The following is a 19,918-nucleotide window of genomic DNA, read 5'->3' on the forward strand; positions in this document are numbered from 1 at the left end:
ACAAGGAATCCAAATAAAAAACAAACTCTAATTAAAATCCCTAAAAAACACCTAAAAATCGCCAAACTAATTCCTAAGAAAAACTAAGCATAAAAAAATGTCAAAAACACTACACAAAACAATGTTTTACGATTTTAAAGTATATTTTCAGATTATATAATGTATTATTTACGTTTTCTATACATCCTAAAAACCTAAAACGATTACACATACAGAGCACAAAACGTAAAAGAAATTTTTTTTTTTGGGGGGGGGGTCTAAAGATTGAAATTGCAATTTTCAAAAACTTAAAACAAAAGAAAACGTTTTTATTTACAAAGGTGGGAAAAGAAAAATCTTTGGAAAATAATTCATCAACACAATTCAAGATCAATTCATTCATGCATCCTTTAGTCTTATTAGTTACTATGGAATGTTATCAACCAAGAAACAAAGTTAAAAGTAAATAATGTCCCTTCTTTTAGTTCCCTTTACACAATTGATCAAGCAAAGCACCTAACCAATATATTTCGAAAACAGGTTTTACACAATCAAAGCAACCATACAAACTCAAGTTTCAAATCATTAAGTTCATGTGAAAGTTTATCATGGCAGATGATGAGGATTTCGATGCTGGCTATAATGAGCAAGCCATGAACCAGATCCTGCAAGAACAGCTGGAAGAATCGTCGAGGACGTTGAGACAGCACATCATGGATATCTATGGGGAGCCAGCAGAGGAAAAGAAGGCTAAGGAGCGTCAGAGAGCTGCTTTGGATGCTAACTTTGATGCTTGGATGGAAAGGCGTGGCAGAGTGGAACTTAAGAGCTTTTCTAGCGACGATGAAGATGATGAAGAAATTGACATGTATGATTATGAAATTACCCCAAGAGATTAGCAGGAAAATCACTGAGATTAAAAGAGCAACTGATGATGGTACAAAGATTGTGGTATCATTTCGGAAAGGTTATGGATCAACAAAGAGCAAACCTGGAGGTAAGAGAACGTGTTGTTTAGTGGTTCATAGAGAATGATCAGAACAGTAATGATTATCATTATTTCTATTATTTGAAGGATACTGCTAACAAATTGGGGCGTCGGCACACTAAAGGATTTCTCAAGCTCTTTCTCATTGTGTCAGAAACTGCACCAGTCTTGGTTGTTATGCTCAAAGACTATGCTTCTTCTCTGCCTGGCTTCGTGGGAGCCACTACAATGGCAATATTCAACCAGGCAATGTTGGAAGATGAAAAAAGCGAACAACAAGGAGTGGGTGAAGGAGTCCAAATACAAAACAAACTCTAACTAAAATCCCTAAAAACCACCAAAGACATTCCTAAAAAACACCAACTTAATTCCTAAGAAACAACATAAAAAAAGGTCAAAAACACTACACAAAACAATGTTTTATGATTTTAAAGTATATTTTCATATTAGATGATGTATTATTTATGTTTTCTATACACCCTCAAAAACCTAAAACGATTACACATATACAAGAGCACAAAACGTAAAAGAATGGGGGAGGGTTTTAAAGATTGAAATCGCAATTTTCAGAAACGTAAAACAAAAGAAAACATTTTTATTTACAAAGGTGGGAAAAGAAGAATGTTTGGAAAACAATTCATCAACACAGTTCAAGATACATTCGTTCATGCATCCTTTAGTCTTATTAATTCCTGATCCAACAGGGACTCCTTGTCACACTAAGCTCTCTCTATGATGAGCTGAATCAAGAAATAGTGTACGTGGAGAACCATGGCAAATGATGAGGATTTTGATGCTGGCTATAATGAGCAAGCCATGGACCAGATCCTGCAAGAACAGCTTGAAGAATCGTCGAGGACGTTGACGTAGCACATCATGGATATCTATGGGGAGCTAGCAGAGGAAAAGAAGGCTAAGGAACGTTAGAGAGATGCTTTGGATGTTGACTTTGATGCTTGGATGGAAAGGTGCGGCGGAGTGGAACTTAAGAGCTTTTCTAGCGACGATGAAGATGATGAAGAAATTGACATGTATGATTCTGAAATTACCTCAAGAGATTAGCAGGAAAATCACTGAGGTTAAGAGAGCAACTGATGATGGTACAAAGATTGTGGTATCATTTCTGAAAGGTTATGGATCAACAAAGAGCAAACCTGGAGGTAAGAGAACGTGTTGTTCAGTGGTTCATAGAGAATGATCAAAGCAGTAATGATTATCATTATTTCTATTATTTGAGGGATACTGCTAACAAACTGGGGCGTTGGCTCACTAGAGGATTTCTCAAGCTCTTTCTCATTGTGTCAAAAACTGCACAAGTCCTGGCTGTTATGCTCAAAGATTATGCTTCTTCTCTGCCTGGCTTCGTGGAAGCCACTACAATAGCAATATTCAACCAGACAATGCTGGAAGATGAAATAATCAAACAACAAGGGGTGGGTGAAGGAATCCAAATACAAAACAAACTCTAACTAAAATCCCTAAAAAACACCAAAGACATTCCTAAAAAACACCAACCTAATTCCTAAGAAACAAAATATAAAAAAAAATCAAAAACACTACACAAAACAATGTTTTACGATTTTAAAGTATATTTTCAGATTATATAATGTATTATTTACGTTTTCTATACATCCTAAAAACCTAAAACGATTACACATATACAAGAGCACAAAACGTAAAAGAATGGGGGAGGGTTTTAAAGATTGAAATCGCAATTTTCATAAAGTTAAAACAAAATAAAACATTTTTATTTACAAAGGTGGGAAAAGAAGAATCTTTGGAAAACAATTCATCAACACAATTCAAGATCAATTCGTTCATGCATCCTTTAGTCTTATTAGTTACAATGGAATGTTATCAACCAAGAAACAAAGTTAAAAGCAAACAATGTCCTTTATATTACTTACCTTTACACAATTAATCAAGCAAAGCACTTAACCAATATATTTCGAAAATAGGTTTTACACAATCAAAGAAACCATCCAAACTCAAGTTTCAAATCATTAAGTTCATGTGAAAGTTTAGTTGATAATCATACAAATTCAAGTACTCAAAGCAAGTCAATTCAATGCACAAACAATCTGATTTTGACTTATGTCCTAAGCCTTTACTACTCATTCGAATTAGGATTACGAAGCATAAACTTAATTACTAACACTACACCAATTTCGGAATCAGACAACACATATCAGACGACAGCAAACATTTTAACTGTCGTCTGAAATAATCAGACGACAGCAAGAAATATTATGTCGTCTAAGTTTTCGAATCCAACAACAGTTTTTTCTTGGCTCTTGTGCAATAGCATTTCAGACAATGGTTGAATTTTTTGATGTTGTCTGAATGAATTAATTCAGACAACAGTTATTATATGATGTTGTCCAAGGTTCATTTATACAATGGTTGATTTTTGTTGTTGTCTGATTATTTTCAATCACACAACTGTTATTAGTTGTCTGTTGTCTGATATCTTTTAAGTCAATGCCTGCTGAAAGATGTTGTGTGATTGTTTTGATTCACACAACAGTTTTTAGTTTTCTGTTGTGCCACTCTTTTTCAGACAATGCACTTGAGTTTATGTTGTGTGAGTTTTAGGATTCAATATATATGTTGGCGCCCAAGAATTGGCTTTTAACACTTTATTAAATTTTCAAATTTCACTTCCCTCCGTTCGACCAAATTTTGGTGAAATGGACAGCCTCTGGCTCTCCCAACGCTACCACAACCACTCTGACATTTACGACGACATCCGCCGTGCCAGCCCAACAATTTGTCCCTCAAAAAGACCCAGCCCCCTCAGCCCGGCAAGAAGCAGTTCATCATCGAACCCTTTCAAAGGTTTGGCCTCGATCCCGAAGCTCGCGTTTGTCACGGTAATTACAATCTACCACTCTCCCTTCCCCAATTTGGCCTTGATTTTATGAATTTGTTTGTAAATTTGAGTTTGGGCTGATCTTAATTGCAATTGGGTTGAATGGAGTAGCAGACAAGTATATTGGGGAGCCCTTGGATCGCCGTCATCACAGCCGTTCTTGTCAGTCTCTGTTACTATTTCTGTGTAATTGGGCAATGGCGTGCAGGCCTACTTCTCCTACCGAGTAACCACGTACCAAGGTAGTTTAATTTACTTGATTTTGTCACTTTATTTTGTTGTTAATTAATTTTATTGGATTTTGGTTAGGGTTTATGACTCGATTTGGTTCTGTTGATTGCTTAGTTGACAATAGATACTTGGCTGATTGTTAGCTTAGACTATGAAGTTTCATTGTTTCTGTTTATTCTTGGGTTTTGTCTTAGTCAAATGATTGAAGCATGAGGCTAGTTGCATGACGAAAGCTAATATGAATGTAATTGTTTACTGCAAATAGAAACGGTGAAGGCTCCAGAAACAATGGCGGGCACTAATTATCAGGAGTGTGTGCTCCTAGTATGCTCTTGACTTTGGTTTGTGGAGGTTTATGAGGAAGCCATTCTTTTTTTTTTGGTTACATGGGGGCATTAAGCCTAGAAAAAGAGGAAAAGAAACTACTACTACTACTCAACCGAAGCTGTTACAACCATCCTAGGCCTCACCAGGCCATCAATATCATCCATCAAAACTTGATTCACAAAGGGAGGGTTTGTGTAAAAACACCAACAAATGATGTTCTCCTATTTCATGCAACTCGACTGGAATTCTTTTGCTGTGTCTTGTATTTAGTTCTCAGGCAAAGGATTGAACACTTGGTCTTCTATCAACAAAACAGAAAGAAATATATGTATTGCCTGCTTAATTTCTAAACCCTACTAACAGAATAGAAATCAAATAAATTAACCTCGTTAGCAGCTTTTTCACCTCACACGAAATAGATGTGTAGACCACCATTTTTTTTTCCCTGTTTTAGGATTAGAATCATGTCGTTATTTCAGAGAAGTCTAATCCATTGTATAATAGTAGAATCTAGGATACATGTCTGTAATTATGGAAAAAGAAGTAAACTAAACTCAGAAGTTGGTAAAATCCAAGGTACAACTTCTCACCCATCTCTTGTTCAAGGGAAGCACTCAACTTTGTTTTGGTTGCTTACACCTCAGATTCTTTTTTCTGATGCCCAGTTCAGTCCATGGTGATCTAATCCTTTGGATGATTTAATTTTGGTCTTAATTGAAAAATTCTTGCACTTTCCACTTTTATCTGGTTTTGCAATTCAACTTTGTTGTTTTGTTGGTTAGGTTTGTTGGATATTAGGATCGATAATGAGAGGCCTCCTCAAGGTGGAGAACCCTCAATGCACAATGTCGATTGGAGAGTCAATTGCTGCCAGATTCACGTGAAATAATAGTCAAAAGTATGTAAGTATGTCTGGCCCAAAAGAAAGAAAAGTTAGGAATTCATAAAGTGTACTGGTTGTCTCATCAGCAGAAGATTTTTGTTCTTATTGTTTGGTTCAAATATTGGTTTTCTCCAGATATTTTGGTTTGTGGTTTAGAAACTTTGTCTATTTGATTTTCTTTTCTGTTTAAACTCAGAGGCATGTTACTTGTTTCATGACTTAGATGGGTTTGTATGGAGGTGCCCAGTAATGATAGCAAGTGGCCTTGCTGTTCCATGGACTTTTGTTATGTCGAAAAAGGACAATCTCAGCCTTAAGTATGCTAAATGAAACAATAGTCTAATTTACTATATATAAAACGTCAGTTAACTGTTCATAAGCCGTTTACTGTTTGTAAGCTGTTTTGTTGTGTCGGCTGGAGCCGAGACAATTCTTATATACACCGACCTATTTGAATTGTTTTTACGGCTCTGCCACTGACCTATTTTTTCCTCCTTCTCCCAGACCGAGTTGTTTCCTTTCTCTTTTCCTCTTTCTGCCTCCTAAACCGAACAGCAGCAGCTGCAGCTCTCGCTCCCAACTTTACAAAACAATCAATTGATTTGACGGTGAAGCTACAAAACTCTAGAAGTCAATTCTCTTACTTTTCAGATTCATCAGACTTCACAACAATCAGGTAATGAATTCCTTGCTACGTTTTTGCTTCTCCACTTTGCTGTTTGGTTAGCTTGGTTTAATATAGCTTGAGAAATTTGATTTGGGTTTGTGAATTTTGATTTGTTTTTAGAATCCAAATGAAATGTGCTTGAGTAATTTGGGTTTCTCTGTTGATTAAAATAGACTGTGTCATTCTGACCAAAGATTGGTTCTTGGGTTCTTGAGTTTGTGAAAGAATAAAGATTGATTCTTTTCTCATGTAAATTGAGGGGATTGATGGGAATTTGAACAAATGGATTTTCTGTTGTTGGTTAAAATGGGCTGTGTGTCTGGCTGACCAAAAATCGAGTCTTTTTCTCATGTAAATTGAGAGGCTTGAAGGGAATTTGAAAGAATAGGACAGCTATATGTTGTTTTGTGGTTCTGAATTTGGTCTATTTTTAGAGTCGAGTTAGTGAAATTTGCTTATTGTTGGAATACGGATTTTCTGTTTCTGTTGTTTTGAACTGATTGGGGTTTTGATGTTTTTAGGGGTTCTGTTTGTGTTGGGGTTGGCACAAAAGCTTCGCTGCAGGAATAGGAAGATATTGGTACAAAGCCTTTGCATAATCGGTCATTTAAGGTAATGGTTTGGTTTTTATTAGCTTGAATTTTGGGCGATGGTTTTGATTTTGATTTTGTTTTCTGTTTCTGTTGCTTTTGAATTGATTAGGGTTTTGGTGTTTTTAGGGGTTTTGTTTGTGTTGGGGTCTGACATCTTACTGATTGATTGGATTGGTTTGAGGTGAGTTGGTTGCTGACTTAGAGTTTTATTTTTGCTTAGTTTTTTCAGGTAAAATTGTAGTGTTTGATCATTTGAAAATTTTGATTGATTCTGGGGTCTAGAGTATTCAAATGTTTTTCGTTGTTGTTGTTGTTGTTGTTGTTGGAAGTATCTGGGGTTCTAATTTGATAAGAACTTATTGAGGTATTATTGGGTTTTGATTTGGGAAGGAAGGAAGGAATGTATCTCAATGTATAAGTTTCAGTTACCCATGTTGTTATGCTGCTGTTTGATTTAGTTTTCTAATGTATCAATTTTGGTTTATGCTTTAGAAAGTGTAGATCTGGTATGTCTCAAAGTAAATGCCTCCAAGCATAAGATAGGAAGGTTAGCCTTACATTATAGAGTCCAAAACAAAAAGGAGTAAATCAAATAAACTTCAAAACAATATCAGGTATGTTTCAAATGGTCTAGGAGAAAAAGGCAATGTGCTCTTCTAGAACATGGCTCAAAGGAAGTGATTTGAGTAAAAAAGCAAAGAAGCAAAATGTGTAATTTTGTTCATCCTTATTCATCAAGGGAATTATTTGGTTGTGATCTACATCCTGGCCAAGTTTATGGATATCCACAGAATATGAATAGACGGAGATACCGTCATGAGGCCATTAACATATATTACAACATTAATAAAGTTTATGGCTCATGTCATGTAGCCATGTCAATGTTGTATTTGAAAAAGTAGATCTACTACTAATGATCAGGTATCACTATAACCCTTATGAAATGGATCTGATAAGAGTACAAGGTAAAAAGACACGACTGCTACAGCAATAGCGTGAACAGTTGAGAACCCCCTGTACAGAAGGGGGAAAAAGGCATCAATACTTAAGTTAATAGGAATATCATAAAACTCAGTCTTTAGTGTGGTAAAAGATTATGCACATATACATTTGTGGAAGATATTTACCGGTTGTTCCATTCAACTTTATCTGCTTTGCTCAATTTCTAATATTCCTTGAAGCTATGAGGGCTAATAAGATTTGTTAATTTGTAAACCTTCAAGAGCAGAATTTCATCAAGATCAAAATCCACACTGATATATCAAGCCTCCGTTTCTCTATGTTGGTTTTGCAGGTGAGACTTACTCTTGAAGAACCTAAAGCTGAAACCAGAGTCTTTGAAAATCCAATTTTGAAGGTCTGGTATTGATTCCATTCTCACTCTGTTCACTAGATTTCAGTTCCGACATACTTTTCCTCCAAAATTTTACTTTGATTCTCTATACACGACTTCATTTATGTACATATTGACTGTTTGGATTTTTTTTTTTTTTTTTTTTCCTTTGTCTTGAGTTTCTGAAGATGTTGGTTTAGTTTTCACCCAAAGGAGGGAAAGATTTGATGCTAGGATGCTCCATATTCTCATACTATGTGCTAGAGAGAGCTGAAGATTTGGAATTTATTGGGTTTTGTTGACTATAGGAGTGGAAACAAAACACTGCTTTGACTCTTCCTTTGTATTAGTATTTTGCTGGGGTTTCTTTTTTTAACCAAATATTGTGTAAGTGATTAACCACAGAAAACAATGAAATCTATGCACATTGTCCTCTTTTCTCTTTTGCCAAGAATGTTATCGCTTTGTGTTGGTTGAGTTCCAATTCCATCATTTTTACTTTGCAATTCATGTCATATTGTATCATCATATCTGTATCATGTGAGTTAAAGCTGGCCTTTGATTTTTGAAAAGCAAAAGCATATGTCATTTTCTTTGAAATGCATGTATACTCGGTAACTTTTGCATTCATGATTGTTTTCATCCATATTAATTAGCTGTAAATTTTGTCTAATGTGTTTCAATGAAATAATGAATTGTGGTAAAAAAAATGAACAGTTTGTGTCTCTTCACAAAAACACTATTCTGATTAATGCAATATATGGTATGTTATTAGTTTGATCGATAATAAAGTCATTTTCAATTATATCTTTCATTATTGTAAATTTTTATTACCAAACAACAAATCCCGCAGCAAAGCGCGGGTACCATTGCTAGTGGATATAAGAGGCTGGTTTTAACATGAAGGTAGATAATTGATGTCTCGCAGGTATACGTGCATATTAGTTTACATAAATGTAGCTCATGCATGTTCATCTATGTGAATGCATATAGAAATGCCTGGGAATCTACTGAAGCTAACAAGCTTGAATACTATATAACCAAGTTTTAATGCTAGATAATGCATGCATAATTACACATATGCAGGATCATGCGGATGTACTGAAGTTGCCAACCTTGATGATTTATAATTTCTGTGAATAGAAGTTGCCTTCTGGTCTAAGACGGACACTAAAGCTATTCTATCTGCTGGTTTCATATTTTTCTTTCGAGACAATTTAGTTCATTGAAATCTGTTTTATGAGGAAGCCATTCTTTGTTAGTGCATGATGCATTGCATAATAATTGTTATATAGATACCTTCTCTGACCAAACTAGATATTGTTGATGAGATCATAGATTAATTTCATTGCATTCATAAATTCATTTATACATTAAACCAAAGATGCATTTTTGTTGTTATGACTTTCTATTCATATATTTGTTATTATTCAATAGTCTTATTGGGTTCTGACATCAGCACCTTTTTTTTTTCTTGTAATTATCAAAGTAGATATCAAGGCAGAAGCACCTGTTAGCTGCTCCCACTCGCACTTGTGCTACTCCCTCTTTTTTTCCTAGTTTTGATACTGGAATGCTTCTGATTTTTTTAAGGCTTTGCTCGGGCTCTGTGTTTATGTTTTTGTTGAGGGATATAGTATGGCACATCATTTATGAAACTACTGAAACTAAAACAAATTTGTGTGTGTGGATTCTATTTTTTATCCTAGTTTCATTGACTTTTATATATTGGTTCAGGCACATAATTTAGCTGTCTCAATTTCCTGTTAAGATTATGTCATTTATAAGCTGCAATTTATTATGTGTAGGATTTTTGGATGTGAGAACTCTAGCTGGAGAACAAGAGAATTGGTACATCAAATTGTATCTGCTGCATTTGTACGCTTAGAAATGTTATAAACTAGTGCATATTTGCAACTATTACATCTCTTCTACATGATAACAGTTGGCAAGAGGTGGAAATTGATTATGATCTACATTTGTAACTTGTCTTGACAGTTTATTAATTGATCTACTTTTCTTTCCTTGCAGTGATTTTGCTTACAACTATCTTGGGAGATCGAGCAAATTGTATTCTTTTTTATTATCATGTAAAGCTCATGAAACTTGAAAGCTTGTTAAGCTAATGAAATAGATATAGGCACTTGGGCAAGCTTAATTCCTGTGTAAATGTTAGGATGAATACTGTTGATGGAATGAAATGGTTTTTGGAATCAAGGATATGTTGTTCAATTGTACAGGATGTATATATTCTTTTCTATCTTAGACAATTCAATACCAATCGCAAACCATTGTCTAACAAATGAACATAAAGAAAAAAGAAAGAAAAAACTGTTGTCTGAAGCAATGACACACAATAGCTTTAATAGTTTTCCTGTTGTCTTGTTCAAAGTCAGTCAATAGTATTCAATTACATTGCTGATCTACAAGCTTCATTCAGACAACAGTTTTTGTACAAATCAATGTTCTCTAAATATTCATTACACGTCAACATTCTTCCAAGGTCTGCCATCTGAAATTACTTTGCACAAGAGTTCTGATACCAATTGTTGTTGTTCTTCATGGTATTCAGACAACAGACGGTGTAGTAGCTGCTGTTGTAGTAAACTTTGTCAGACGACAGTTTTGTGGTATTGTCTGATTCATGTATCAGACGGCATTGAGATAGACAACAGCAGCGCCTATTATCAGACGACAGTTTTACTGTCGTCTGATTGAAAAATTGGTGTAGTGTAACTCCAATTACTTGCATTTACTCATTGTTTCCAACCAAAGAACAAAAGCATATAAAAGATATCAATAAAACAAAATCAGATTATCATTCCATAGTTTCGGAAACCAATGATATTCAAGAACACTTAAACAAATTAAACATTGAAAAGAACATCAAAATTTCATCCAAATATCAGATTGTATACTCATGGTTTCGGTTTTACACAAAGAAATTAAATCAAAAGCAGAAATTCTATCTAAAAGAACACTAAACCGGGAAGATGGTATGAACAACCCTTAGTCACGTCCCAAAGATCCAAAGCAGCTCCAAGGTGGTGGCACAAGGTGGAATTCACAACAAGGATGGAGGATGGCATGGCTAGGAACTTGAAGATGTGGAAACCTGAAACTCAAGAGCACAAAAGTGAGGAATCGAAATTGTGGAGAAAGTAGTGAACCCTGAAACGTCAAAAGTATCCTCTATTTATATTGTGACGTTCAAGACTTCTCCCAATTCGTTCCCACTTGAATTCTCCAAGTTTGTGTTGATTCGGGTTTTCCTTTGAATTTTCTGATTGGTTGACACATCCCTTGACCAATAAATTAATTCCACATCATCAAGATGACATCATATCTTCTAATCCGTGTTTTTCTTGCCTTTGTTGAAGTCTTGACATCAAAGAATGTCTCTAGAACCTTCATGAAACTCACGGCCAAAGCAATTCATATTTAATTCGAATTCCAACTCCATCTTTATTCCAAATCAGAATGTCTCTAGAGCTTTCATGAACCTCTTGTTCGGGAGAAGCATGAACCCCCACAGTTCAGCTTTTATCAAATCCCACGTTATAAGAAAGGTGGGAGGTAGAAGAATGAATATTAGAATCTGATAGCGCTAAAAGCAAGCGCGCAATTTAACCCTGCATGTAGTTGTTAGTATATGGTAAATAGGGATCATTCTAACCAGGTATTGAGGGTACACCTGTAATTGTAAAAACAAATAAAGAATTAATAAAAGTATAAAGTAAAAATTTACAAAAAGAATATATACAAATAACGAAATAAAAGGGGGGTTTAAGAATTATAAAATCAAAAGTTAAAATAAATAAAATAAAGAAAACGTAAAAACATATATACAAGGGTGGAACGCAAGGAACAAAGATCAAAACCAATTCCATGTAATCAAATTCGATTCAAACCCTATAATTGTTCTTCCAAGTCATAAGAAAGAAGTTGATCATGTGAAACATTCGAAGCAAATGATTTCTCATATTTTACTTTCCTTTACTAATTAACCTAAGTGAAAGCACCTAGATCAATCCTATTAAACATGCAATCAAAGTCTAGAAAGCTAGCTAATCAAAACATGTTCAACGCAAGAAGCATAGAGAAAGGTTATCAACTTAAGTGCACAACCTAGTATGAATAAGTTCACCTATTTGCAATCCTCTTCAATTGAATTCGACCTTTGTCCAAAGCCTTTACTACTTGTGATTTAGGTTCACAAAACTATTAGATGAATCGTTTGCCTAAATCTAGCACCAATTACATGCAAATCCTATAAGTGTTGACTCAAATAAGATAAACATATAAAAGTTTTCTGTAAAGCAAATTCAATCGAACAAACTCACATAAGCAACTTAGAATCACTATCATAGAATTTGAAAACTTTATTTAAACATAGAAATTGGGCTTAAACTTTTCCCTAAACGTTATTGTTAACTAGAAACAAGTTCATACGAAATCAAACAAGGAAACCAAAAAGGTTACAAGGAAAAGGAACGAATTACACCGTGAGTGGAGATGGAGATGGATAGCTTGATGGTTGGATCTTGAATCTTGGAAGCAAGCCTTCAAGGTGGATGATGGAGGATATGATCTTCACGGCTCCTTCTTCTTCTTCCTCTCCTTGCTTGAAAACGCAGAACTTTGCAACTAGAGAATGGAGAGAATTTTTCTGAATGAAGATGTGTTGTGGTGTGTTGGTGTTGTTGTGTGTAGAGAATGCTCCTATTTATAGGAGGATGGCAACTTAGTCTCCAAGTCTTCAAGATTGATCCACACAGCATTAACCAATCAGATAATGCCACGTCAGCTCTGCTATGTCATCCAACCAATGAGAAACCTCCAATTTAACACCTTGATTTAGGGAGATTATTTTTCAATTAATTGCATGATTATTTTCTGATTTATCTCCTCAATTTTGGCCAAGGATGGAGTGCGGACATCAAGGAATGTATCTGGAGTTCTGGACCTGTTTTCAACCTTTCTGCTTGTTTTGCTCCCTTGAAATTCTCCTTCCTTATCTGTTGAAATCTCCCTTTGGCCATAATCATGCATTTAGGATTTAATTGAGATGTCATTATCCATATATATTCTTGAAATTCGGCCAAAATCAGTTTGCATCTAATACGGACCCAAAATCTGATTTTTAACCATATTTTCTTGCCAAAAATGACTCCCAATCCATATCACCTTTGTAGATGACGTTTTGAGCTTGTTCTTGGGCTCTCTTATCATATTGTCATCAGGACTCCTCATTTTTTGCCATTTCTCTTCATTTTTCCTCATCTCTCCGATGTACCTAAAAAATAAAAACTAAATTAAAATTCATTTATTTAAGGAAATAACTAAGTAAAATATGAGGAAATAATTATTAAAACATCGCATTAAAATACTCCTATCAGAATCCTCGAGTATGAGTAAACATAAAAGAAAGCAGAAACTTTTATAAAAGCTTACTTGGTGTTTTCTTGGTACTTGATCTTGCTTAGCGAAGTTGATGCACGTGTGTGTTGATGCAGGAGTGCGAGGCTGATCAGAGTTTGCATAGGTGTGCAAGAGGTGTGCGCATGCTACAAGGGGTGCAAGGGCACAGAGGTGCGCATGCTAGCTAGGCTACTAAAGGAAAACTAGTTTTGGGATTTTGACTATTGAAAACATGGTGAGAACTTCGTGCTGATAACGTGTTTAAAAAATAAATGATACATGCATAGAGAGTAGTGGAGAGAATGGTTATATATTTCATTGATAATAGGAGCCTTTATATATAGATGAAACAAGTACAATTTCTTTGAGTACATGGAATCCTATTCTAATTAAGACTAGAAATTTAGAACAATGATTCTATTACAACAATGAAAAGTAACTCTCGTTTGTAAGGCATGAATATCCTTAAACAAAAATGATTTTTTTTGTTTTGTTTTGTGGTAAGGGAGGAATAAAAAAAAAAAAAAAGGACGTAAGAGAGGCTCAAATAGCGTGAGCTAAATTTGGAGTGCAGGAGCAGCTTGAGGAAAATGCATCGGCTAGTTAAACCCGCTGAAATGGGAAGGTTTTGCTACTCTCTCAAACCTAACCAGATTGTTCAATTTCATCTGCATCCAATTGGGTTTTCCCAATCGTCTCATCTCTGCCACTGCTGGAATTGCTCAGTTGAATAATCCTCACTCAGGTAACATCACCCTTTCTTGTAAATACCAAATTGCATAGGAACTTGGGAACCCCATTTGAGTTTTCGTTCCAGGTTTTCTGCTTAGTTTCTGAGAGTTCTGCTATACCCATTTAGAGTAATGTTAAAAATTCCAAAACTTTGGCATCCTCTGACCAAAAAGTTGCAATCTTTGATCAATACTCACCGTTTTGGGATTTTCTCAGCTGGGTATGTTAAGGGTAGCAATGACAATGGTTTTGAGTCAGAGAATGAGTGGGAGAGGTTGCTTAAGCCATTTGACCTCAATGAACTTCGGAAATCACTCGTTCAAATTACCCCAGTTCAGCTTTGTAAGTTACTTGAACTCCCACTTGACGTGCCCACGTCAATGGAAATGTTCGAATTGGTGGGTGCCCAGAGGGGATATAGCCATTCATTTGATGTGTACTATATGTTGATTGATAAGCTTGGCGCGGCGGGGGAGTTTAAGGTCATGGATAGGTTGTTGATGCAGATTAAAGATGAAGGGATGGTTTTTAGAGAGTCCATTTTCATTATGATCATGAAACATTATGGCAGAGCGGGCTTGCCTGGTCAGGCGACTAGGCTGCTTCTGGATATGAGAGGGGTTTATTCTTTTGAACCTACTTTCAAATCTTACAATGCTGTTTTGGATATACTGGTGGCTGGGAATTGCCCCAAGGTGGCACCCAATGTGTTCTATGACATGTTGAGTAGGGGCATCTCTCCCAATGTTTACACATTTGGGCTGGTTTTGAAGGCATTTTGTATGGTTAATGAGGTGGATTCTGCATGCTCGCTTCTTAGAGACATGACGAAGCATGGGTGTGTGCCGAATTCTGTGGTTTACCAGACTCTTATACATGCCCTCGCCAGAAATGAGCGAGTGAATGAAGCATTGAGACTTTTGGAGGAAATGTTCTTGATGGGTTGCACTCCTGATGTTCAGACTTTTAATGATATTATCCATGGTCTCTGCAAGGTCAATCGGATTCAGGAGGCAGCAAAGTTGGTTGATCGGATGCTTTTGCGGGGTTTTTCTCCTGATGAGATAACTTATGGAGTTTTAATGAACGGATTATGTAGAACAGGGCAAGTTGATGAAGCAAGGGCATTGTTAAATAAAGTGCCTAGCCCGAATGCTGTGCTTTTCAATACCTTGATTAATGGTTATGTTACCAGTGGACGCTTTGATGAAGCCAAAGTTGTCTACTGTGATGGCATGCTGGGTAGCAGCTGTGACCTTGATGTTTATACATTTAACATTCTGATTCGTGGACTTTGCAAGAAGGGCAGTTTGGCTTCTGCTCGTGAATTGATCAGTGAGATGGAAACTAAGGGCTGCAAGCCCAATGTGATAACTTACACGATATTGGTTGATGGGTTATGCAAGGAAGGTCAACTGCAGGAAGCTGGTGATGTTTTAAATGAGATGTCATACAAGGGTCTTGGTCCGAATATCGTGGGATACAATTGTCTAATATCTGCTCTCTGCAAGGATGGAAAGGTCCATGAAGCTTTAAAGTTGTTCAGTGAAATCTCAAGCAAAGGATGTAAGGCAGACATATTTACCTTTAATTCTTTGATATTTGGATTGTGCAAGGTTGATAGGATGGAAGAGGCATTGGGATTGTACCATGATATGTTATTGGAGGGTGTTATTGCCAACACTGTAACTTATAACACATTAATTCATGGTTTTCTGACTGGAGGTGCGATCCAAGAAGCACTGAAGCTTGTAAATGAAATGGTGTCTAGAGGATGCCCTCTTGACAAAATAACCTATAATGGGTTAGTAAAGGCACTCTGCAGAGCTGGGGCTGTTGAAAAAGCAAGGGGATTGTTTGAAGAAATGATGAGGACAGGACTTCATCCAGATAGTATCTCATGCAATATTTTGATTAATGGCCTCTGTAAAAGTGGCAAAGTATATGAAGCCCTTGAGTTCCTAAGGGATATGATTCATCGTGGTTTAATGCCCGATATAGTCACTTATAATAGCCTGATAAATGGTATGTGCAAGATGGGACACATTTGGGAAGCTTTGAATCTCTTTGACAGATTACAAGCTGAAGGGGTATGCCCTGATGCTATTACTTATAACACTTTGATCAGTTGGCATTGCAAAGAGGGCATGATTAATGATGCTTGTTTGCTTCTACATAGAGGTGTGACTAATGGATTCATACCAAATCATGTGACATGGTATATATTGGTCAGCAACCTGTCTAAAGAAAGAGGTTATGTCCATCAGGGCTTTATTTAAGCCTAGTTTATTTTTCTCCGGAGCGCACTAAGGATTCTCATGGTATTTCTGAAAGCATTTATGCTGATGGTGATTGGAGGTGGATATGAAGGCACACGTTTTGATTTTTAGTTGGTGGTAATCCTGATTTTTGAGTGCTTTTAAATTATAAGGATTTTGCACCTGCCAGTTTGATTTGTTGGTTGGTGATTGGGGAGAAATCCGGCTGGCTCTCTGGAATACTTGGCTGAGTTTTCTGCTGGTTGAGGCAGAACAAACTACATGATGCTTTGTGTTGATTGTTGAGGTAAATATAATCATGGGCAACCTGAGCTTGTTTCTTCATTCTGTACATGGAAACCTTCTAGTAGCCTATTGTAACTTTATGTTTAATGCATACTTCCATAGACTTACATCCCTATTTGGAGAAGTAGTAGTTTCATAGTTTGCATCAGAGGCAGTGGCCATCAATGAAGCCTACTATGACAACTTTTAGATTATTATTGCCTCATTGTTTGAATTTATGATCTTGTCATATTAGGGTTAATGTTATTTTCACAAATAAAAGTTGCCCTCTAATCAGTTGTGAATAGATATGTTCCTTATCCACTGTTGAATGCTTTATGGAAAAGGTTTAACAACACTTTCATGAGCTATATATCTAGACATGTTACCACTCAACTTACCGCCAGGCACCAGATAGACACTTTGACTCTTGCTTTGTAGGATTTAAATACCTGTCTAGTTCTTTTTTTATTTTTTTATCAGAAAGCTAATTCATAAAACAGGAGATATACTTGTCTGGTTTGCATCTAATGAATGCTACTTATCTTACGTTGTCACTAGTTTGATATTGTAAATAATTCTGCTTATCTTTGAGACTATGGAATTTATTGTTTGCTAACTTCAGGACTTGCCGTCTGATTCTCTCAGCTTAGACTCCAACATACTGTCACCTTGTTGCCATGAATTGAAACAAATAATTCAGGCAAACTTAAGCATGATAATTCTAGAGACTGAGTAAATTAGGGTTGATGATAATTCCAGATTGATCTAATATGTTATTGGGAGTCAGCTTGTCTGATTTAATATGTTTAAAAGTATGTGACAGATTTATGTGTCACGTTTGTTAAGACGATAACTAGTAGATTAGTGTTGATGATGATTCTAGATAGGTCAAATATGTTTGTTATTCAGAGCCAGTTTGTCTGATTTAATATGTTTAAAGGAATGTAAGAGATATTGTGTCTGCCCAAATTACTTAATCATCCAAGTATTTCCTAACTTTGATTTAAATCTTTGTCTGGCGTCTGATCGTGTCTCAATTTTTGTTATTTCAGTCGCGTTAAAGGTGGAGCTAATTGTTTTTGACCTATATTATGTTGTGGATTCAAGATAAGCGCCTTTCTTAGCTAGAAGCATGCACATTAGATAAGGTACATGTATGTGAAGCGTATTGTTGCATATAATCCTTATGCCTGGATAGTTTTGAATTATATCCATGATTTATTGGACAGAAAACAGCTGGATATATAGAACAGATGTATTCAACTGTGCGCGCGCTCTATTTTGTGGAGAATCAGTTCAAAATGGTACAAAAATTTCACACTTGCAGGTGAAATGGTCAATGAAATATATGAACATCTAATTACAGGAGGGAATGCAAGTATCCTTCTGTTGATGGCACATGTCTGGGTGTCATACAGGAGTGTTTATGAAATCAAAATGCAGGTTCTTCACAACTGCAAAGCAGCTCCCTCTCCCTCTCATTTCATAAGCAGAAGGTCCTTGGCGATGATCTGATTATTTTTTCATCACCATGACTTTGATATTCCATTCGATCCTACCTACTTTAGAGTCGGATTTCATTTCAGATGATCTCGATTAAACCGATTGCATTGCGGTGGTGAGATAGTAGTATGCTGACATCTTTTAGTGATGATCTGTTTTATTCCCATATGTATTTTTTTCTTCTTGGTAAAACCAATTATTTGGTTGATAAACTAGACTGTAAACCAATTTCTTATAGATTCAATGAAGTAATTTTGCATCGGTTCTCTGTTTTTAGCTATAGCACTTGATCTTCCAAATTTGTTAAGTTGGTAGACATGAGAGTTTAACTTTCTGTTCTGATGTAGCGCTCAAGTTGATTTCCATACATTGTCATGGATTTGACTATGCTCATGTTTTTTTTACCAAAAGAAAAAGAATGCTTATGTTTACATATTGATTGCAATGATCCAAGTAAACCTAAACCCCATCATGAATTATATGTTGTTATGACTTATGAGTAAAAAAAAGGTAGAGAGAGAAGCATATTTCAATGAAGTTAGAAGCCGCTCCTCCCTCATTGCTGGAACTAGGGCTGGGCGTTTTGACCCGAAAACCCGAAAAACCGGACCGGACCGGTCCGGACCGCCAAGTTCGGGCCGGGCTTTGAGAAAAAAAAAAGATGAAAATTTGAGGCCCGGACCGTTTATGAATAAAACGGGCCGGTCCCGGGCCTGGTATCTCTAATGCGTAAAAGCCCGGATTACAGCCCGTATAAGCCCTTAGTCCCATTACTGTCATATGTCCCTCTGTGATAGGTCATTTATTTGAGTATACCGTGAAATTGACCACAGGTGATCACAACCCCCACTCCTCATCTCTCGCACTCTCCGCCTCGAACCCTCATCTCTCTCACTCTCCACCTCGAACCCTCATCTCTCTCACTCTCTGGCCTCTGCCTCTATTTTCTTCGAACCCTAAAACAAGATTTCCAATCCCAATTTCAAACAACCCCCACTTAGCTAAACGACCTCATCTCTCTGGAAATTCTTTTCTTCGAACCCTCATCTCTCTCACTCTCTGCCTCTCTTTTCTTCGAACCCTAATCCCAATTTCAATTTCAGATTTCCAATCCTACTTAAGCTTTTTCGAACCCTAAAACAGTAAAACCCCCAATTTCAGATGGTGATAGCTTCTGATGGCTTATATTTGATTATTTATGGCTTTTTCTGGAAGTTTTTACTGCTTTGTGATTTGATTCTTAACAAGTTCTCCATTCCAGAAATTCATAGTTTTTCCAAAAATTCATAGTTTCAGGCTTTTTTTTTTCCAGAAATTCATAGTTTTTCCATAAATTCATAGTTGGGCCCGAAAAGCCTGAAGGACCGGCCCGTTTGTTAACGGTCCGGGCCTTCCCGGTCCCTGGATGTTGAAAACTTAATATGGGCCCGGCCCGAACTGTTCGGGCTCGGTCCCGGGCCCAGTGAAATACGAAATGGGCTCGGCCCGTGCCCAGGCCTAGATGGAACTCTGAGCTCAAGCTCAAGCTCAAACTCTGCAAGGGGAATCAAATATCAATCCCAATAACAAATCGGACCTTGACCAGCTTGAATCGTCCGAAAGATAAAAGGAATATCAAGCATTCCGGATAAGGGCTTTTGGTTCATCAAGAAAAAGGAGTTAACGGAATAATGAATGGACGTACAAAGTTGTTCGACTAAGTATTTTTTCAGGTACCACTTATTACTTATACAATTTGATACCTAATCTTTGAAAAATGAAAATATCTTCGAAAGAAGATTAAGTATCAAATAGTATGATACCGTTGAAGAAAGAAGATTAGTAGGTTTGGTAAATTGTATAA

The 19,918-nt window shown here is 36.4% G+C and overlaps 1 protein-coding gene and 1 long non-coding RNA gene across 3 annotated transcripts; both read left to right on the plus strand.

Annotated features, from left to right (window-relative positions):
- The first annotated feature begins 5,830 nt into the window (after positions 1–5,830).
- LOC133707213 (uncharacterized) lies at positions 5,831–7,898 on the plus strand. Its single transcript, XR_009845008.1, has 4 exons — positions 5,831–5,956; positions 6,469–6,559; positions 6,667–6,721; positions 7,835–7,898. It is a non-coding gene; the product is annotated as an uncharacterized LOC133707213 (long non-coding RNA).
- A 5,924-nt stretch (positions 7,899–13,822) lies between these two features.
- LOC133745656 (pentatricopeptide repeat-containing protein At5g64320, mitochondrial) lies at positions 13,823–17,997 on the plus strand. 2 transcript variants are annotated; one of them, XM_062173762.1, is made up of 3 exons: positions 13,823–16,591; positions 17,625–17,720; positions 17,802–17,997. In XM_062173762.1, exon 1 carries the CDS (start codon positions 14,158–14,160, stop codon positions 16,303–16,305), a length of 2,148 nt encoding a protein of 715 aa, XP_062029746.1. In that variant the 5' UTR covers positions 13,823–14,157; the 3' UTR covers positions 16,306–16,591; positions 17,625–17,720; positions 17,802–17,997. The 2 variants fall into 2 exon arrangements, with proteins under 2 accessions (XP_062029746.1, XP_062029747.1); XM_062173763.1 differs by lacking the exon at positions 17,625–17,720.
- Positions 17,998–19,918: the final 1,921 nt, after the last annotated feature.

This window comes from Rosa rugosa, chromosome 4 (assembly GCF_958449725.1).
Source record: "Rosa rugosa chromosome 4, drRosRugo1.1, whole genome shotgun sequence".
NCBI lineage: Eukaryota > Viridiplantae > Streptophyta > Magnoliopsida > Rosales > Rosaceae > Rosa > Rosa rugosa.

What these genes read in the sequence shown, in the direction of transcription:
- LOC133745656 (XM_062173762.1), top strand. Translation starts at nt 14,158, where the DNA reads ATGTTAAAAATTCCAAAACTTTGGCATCCTCTGACCAAAAAGTTGCAA.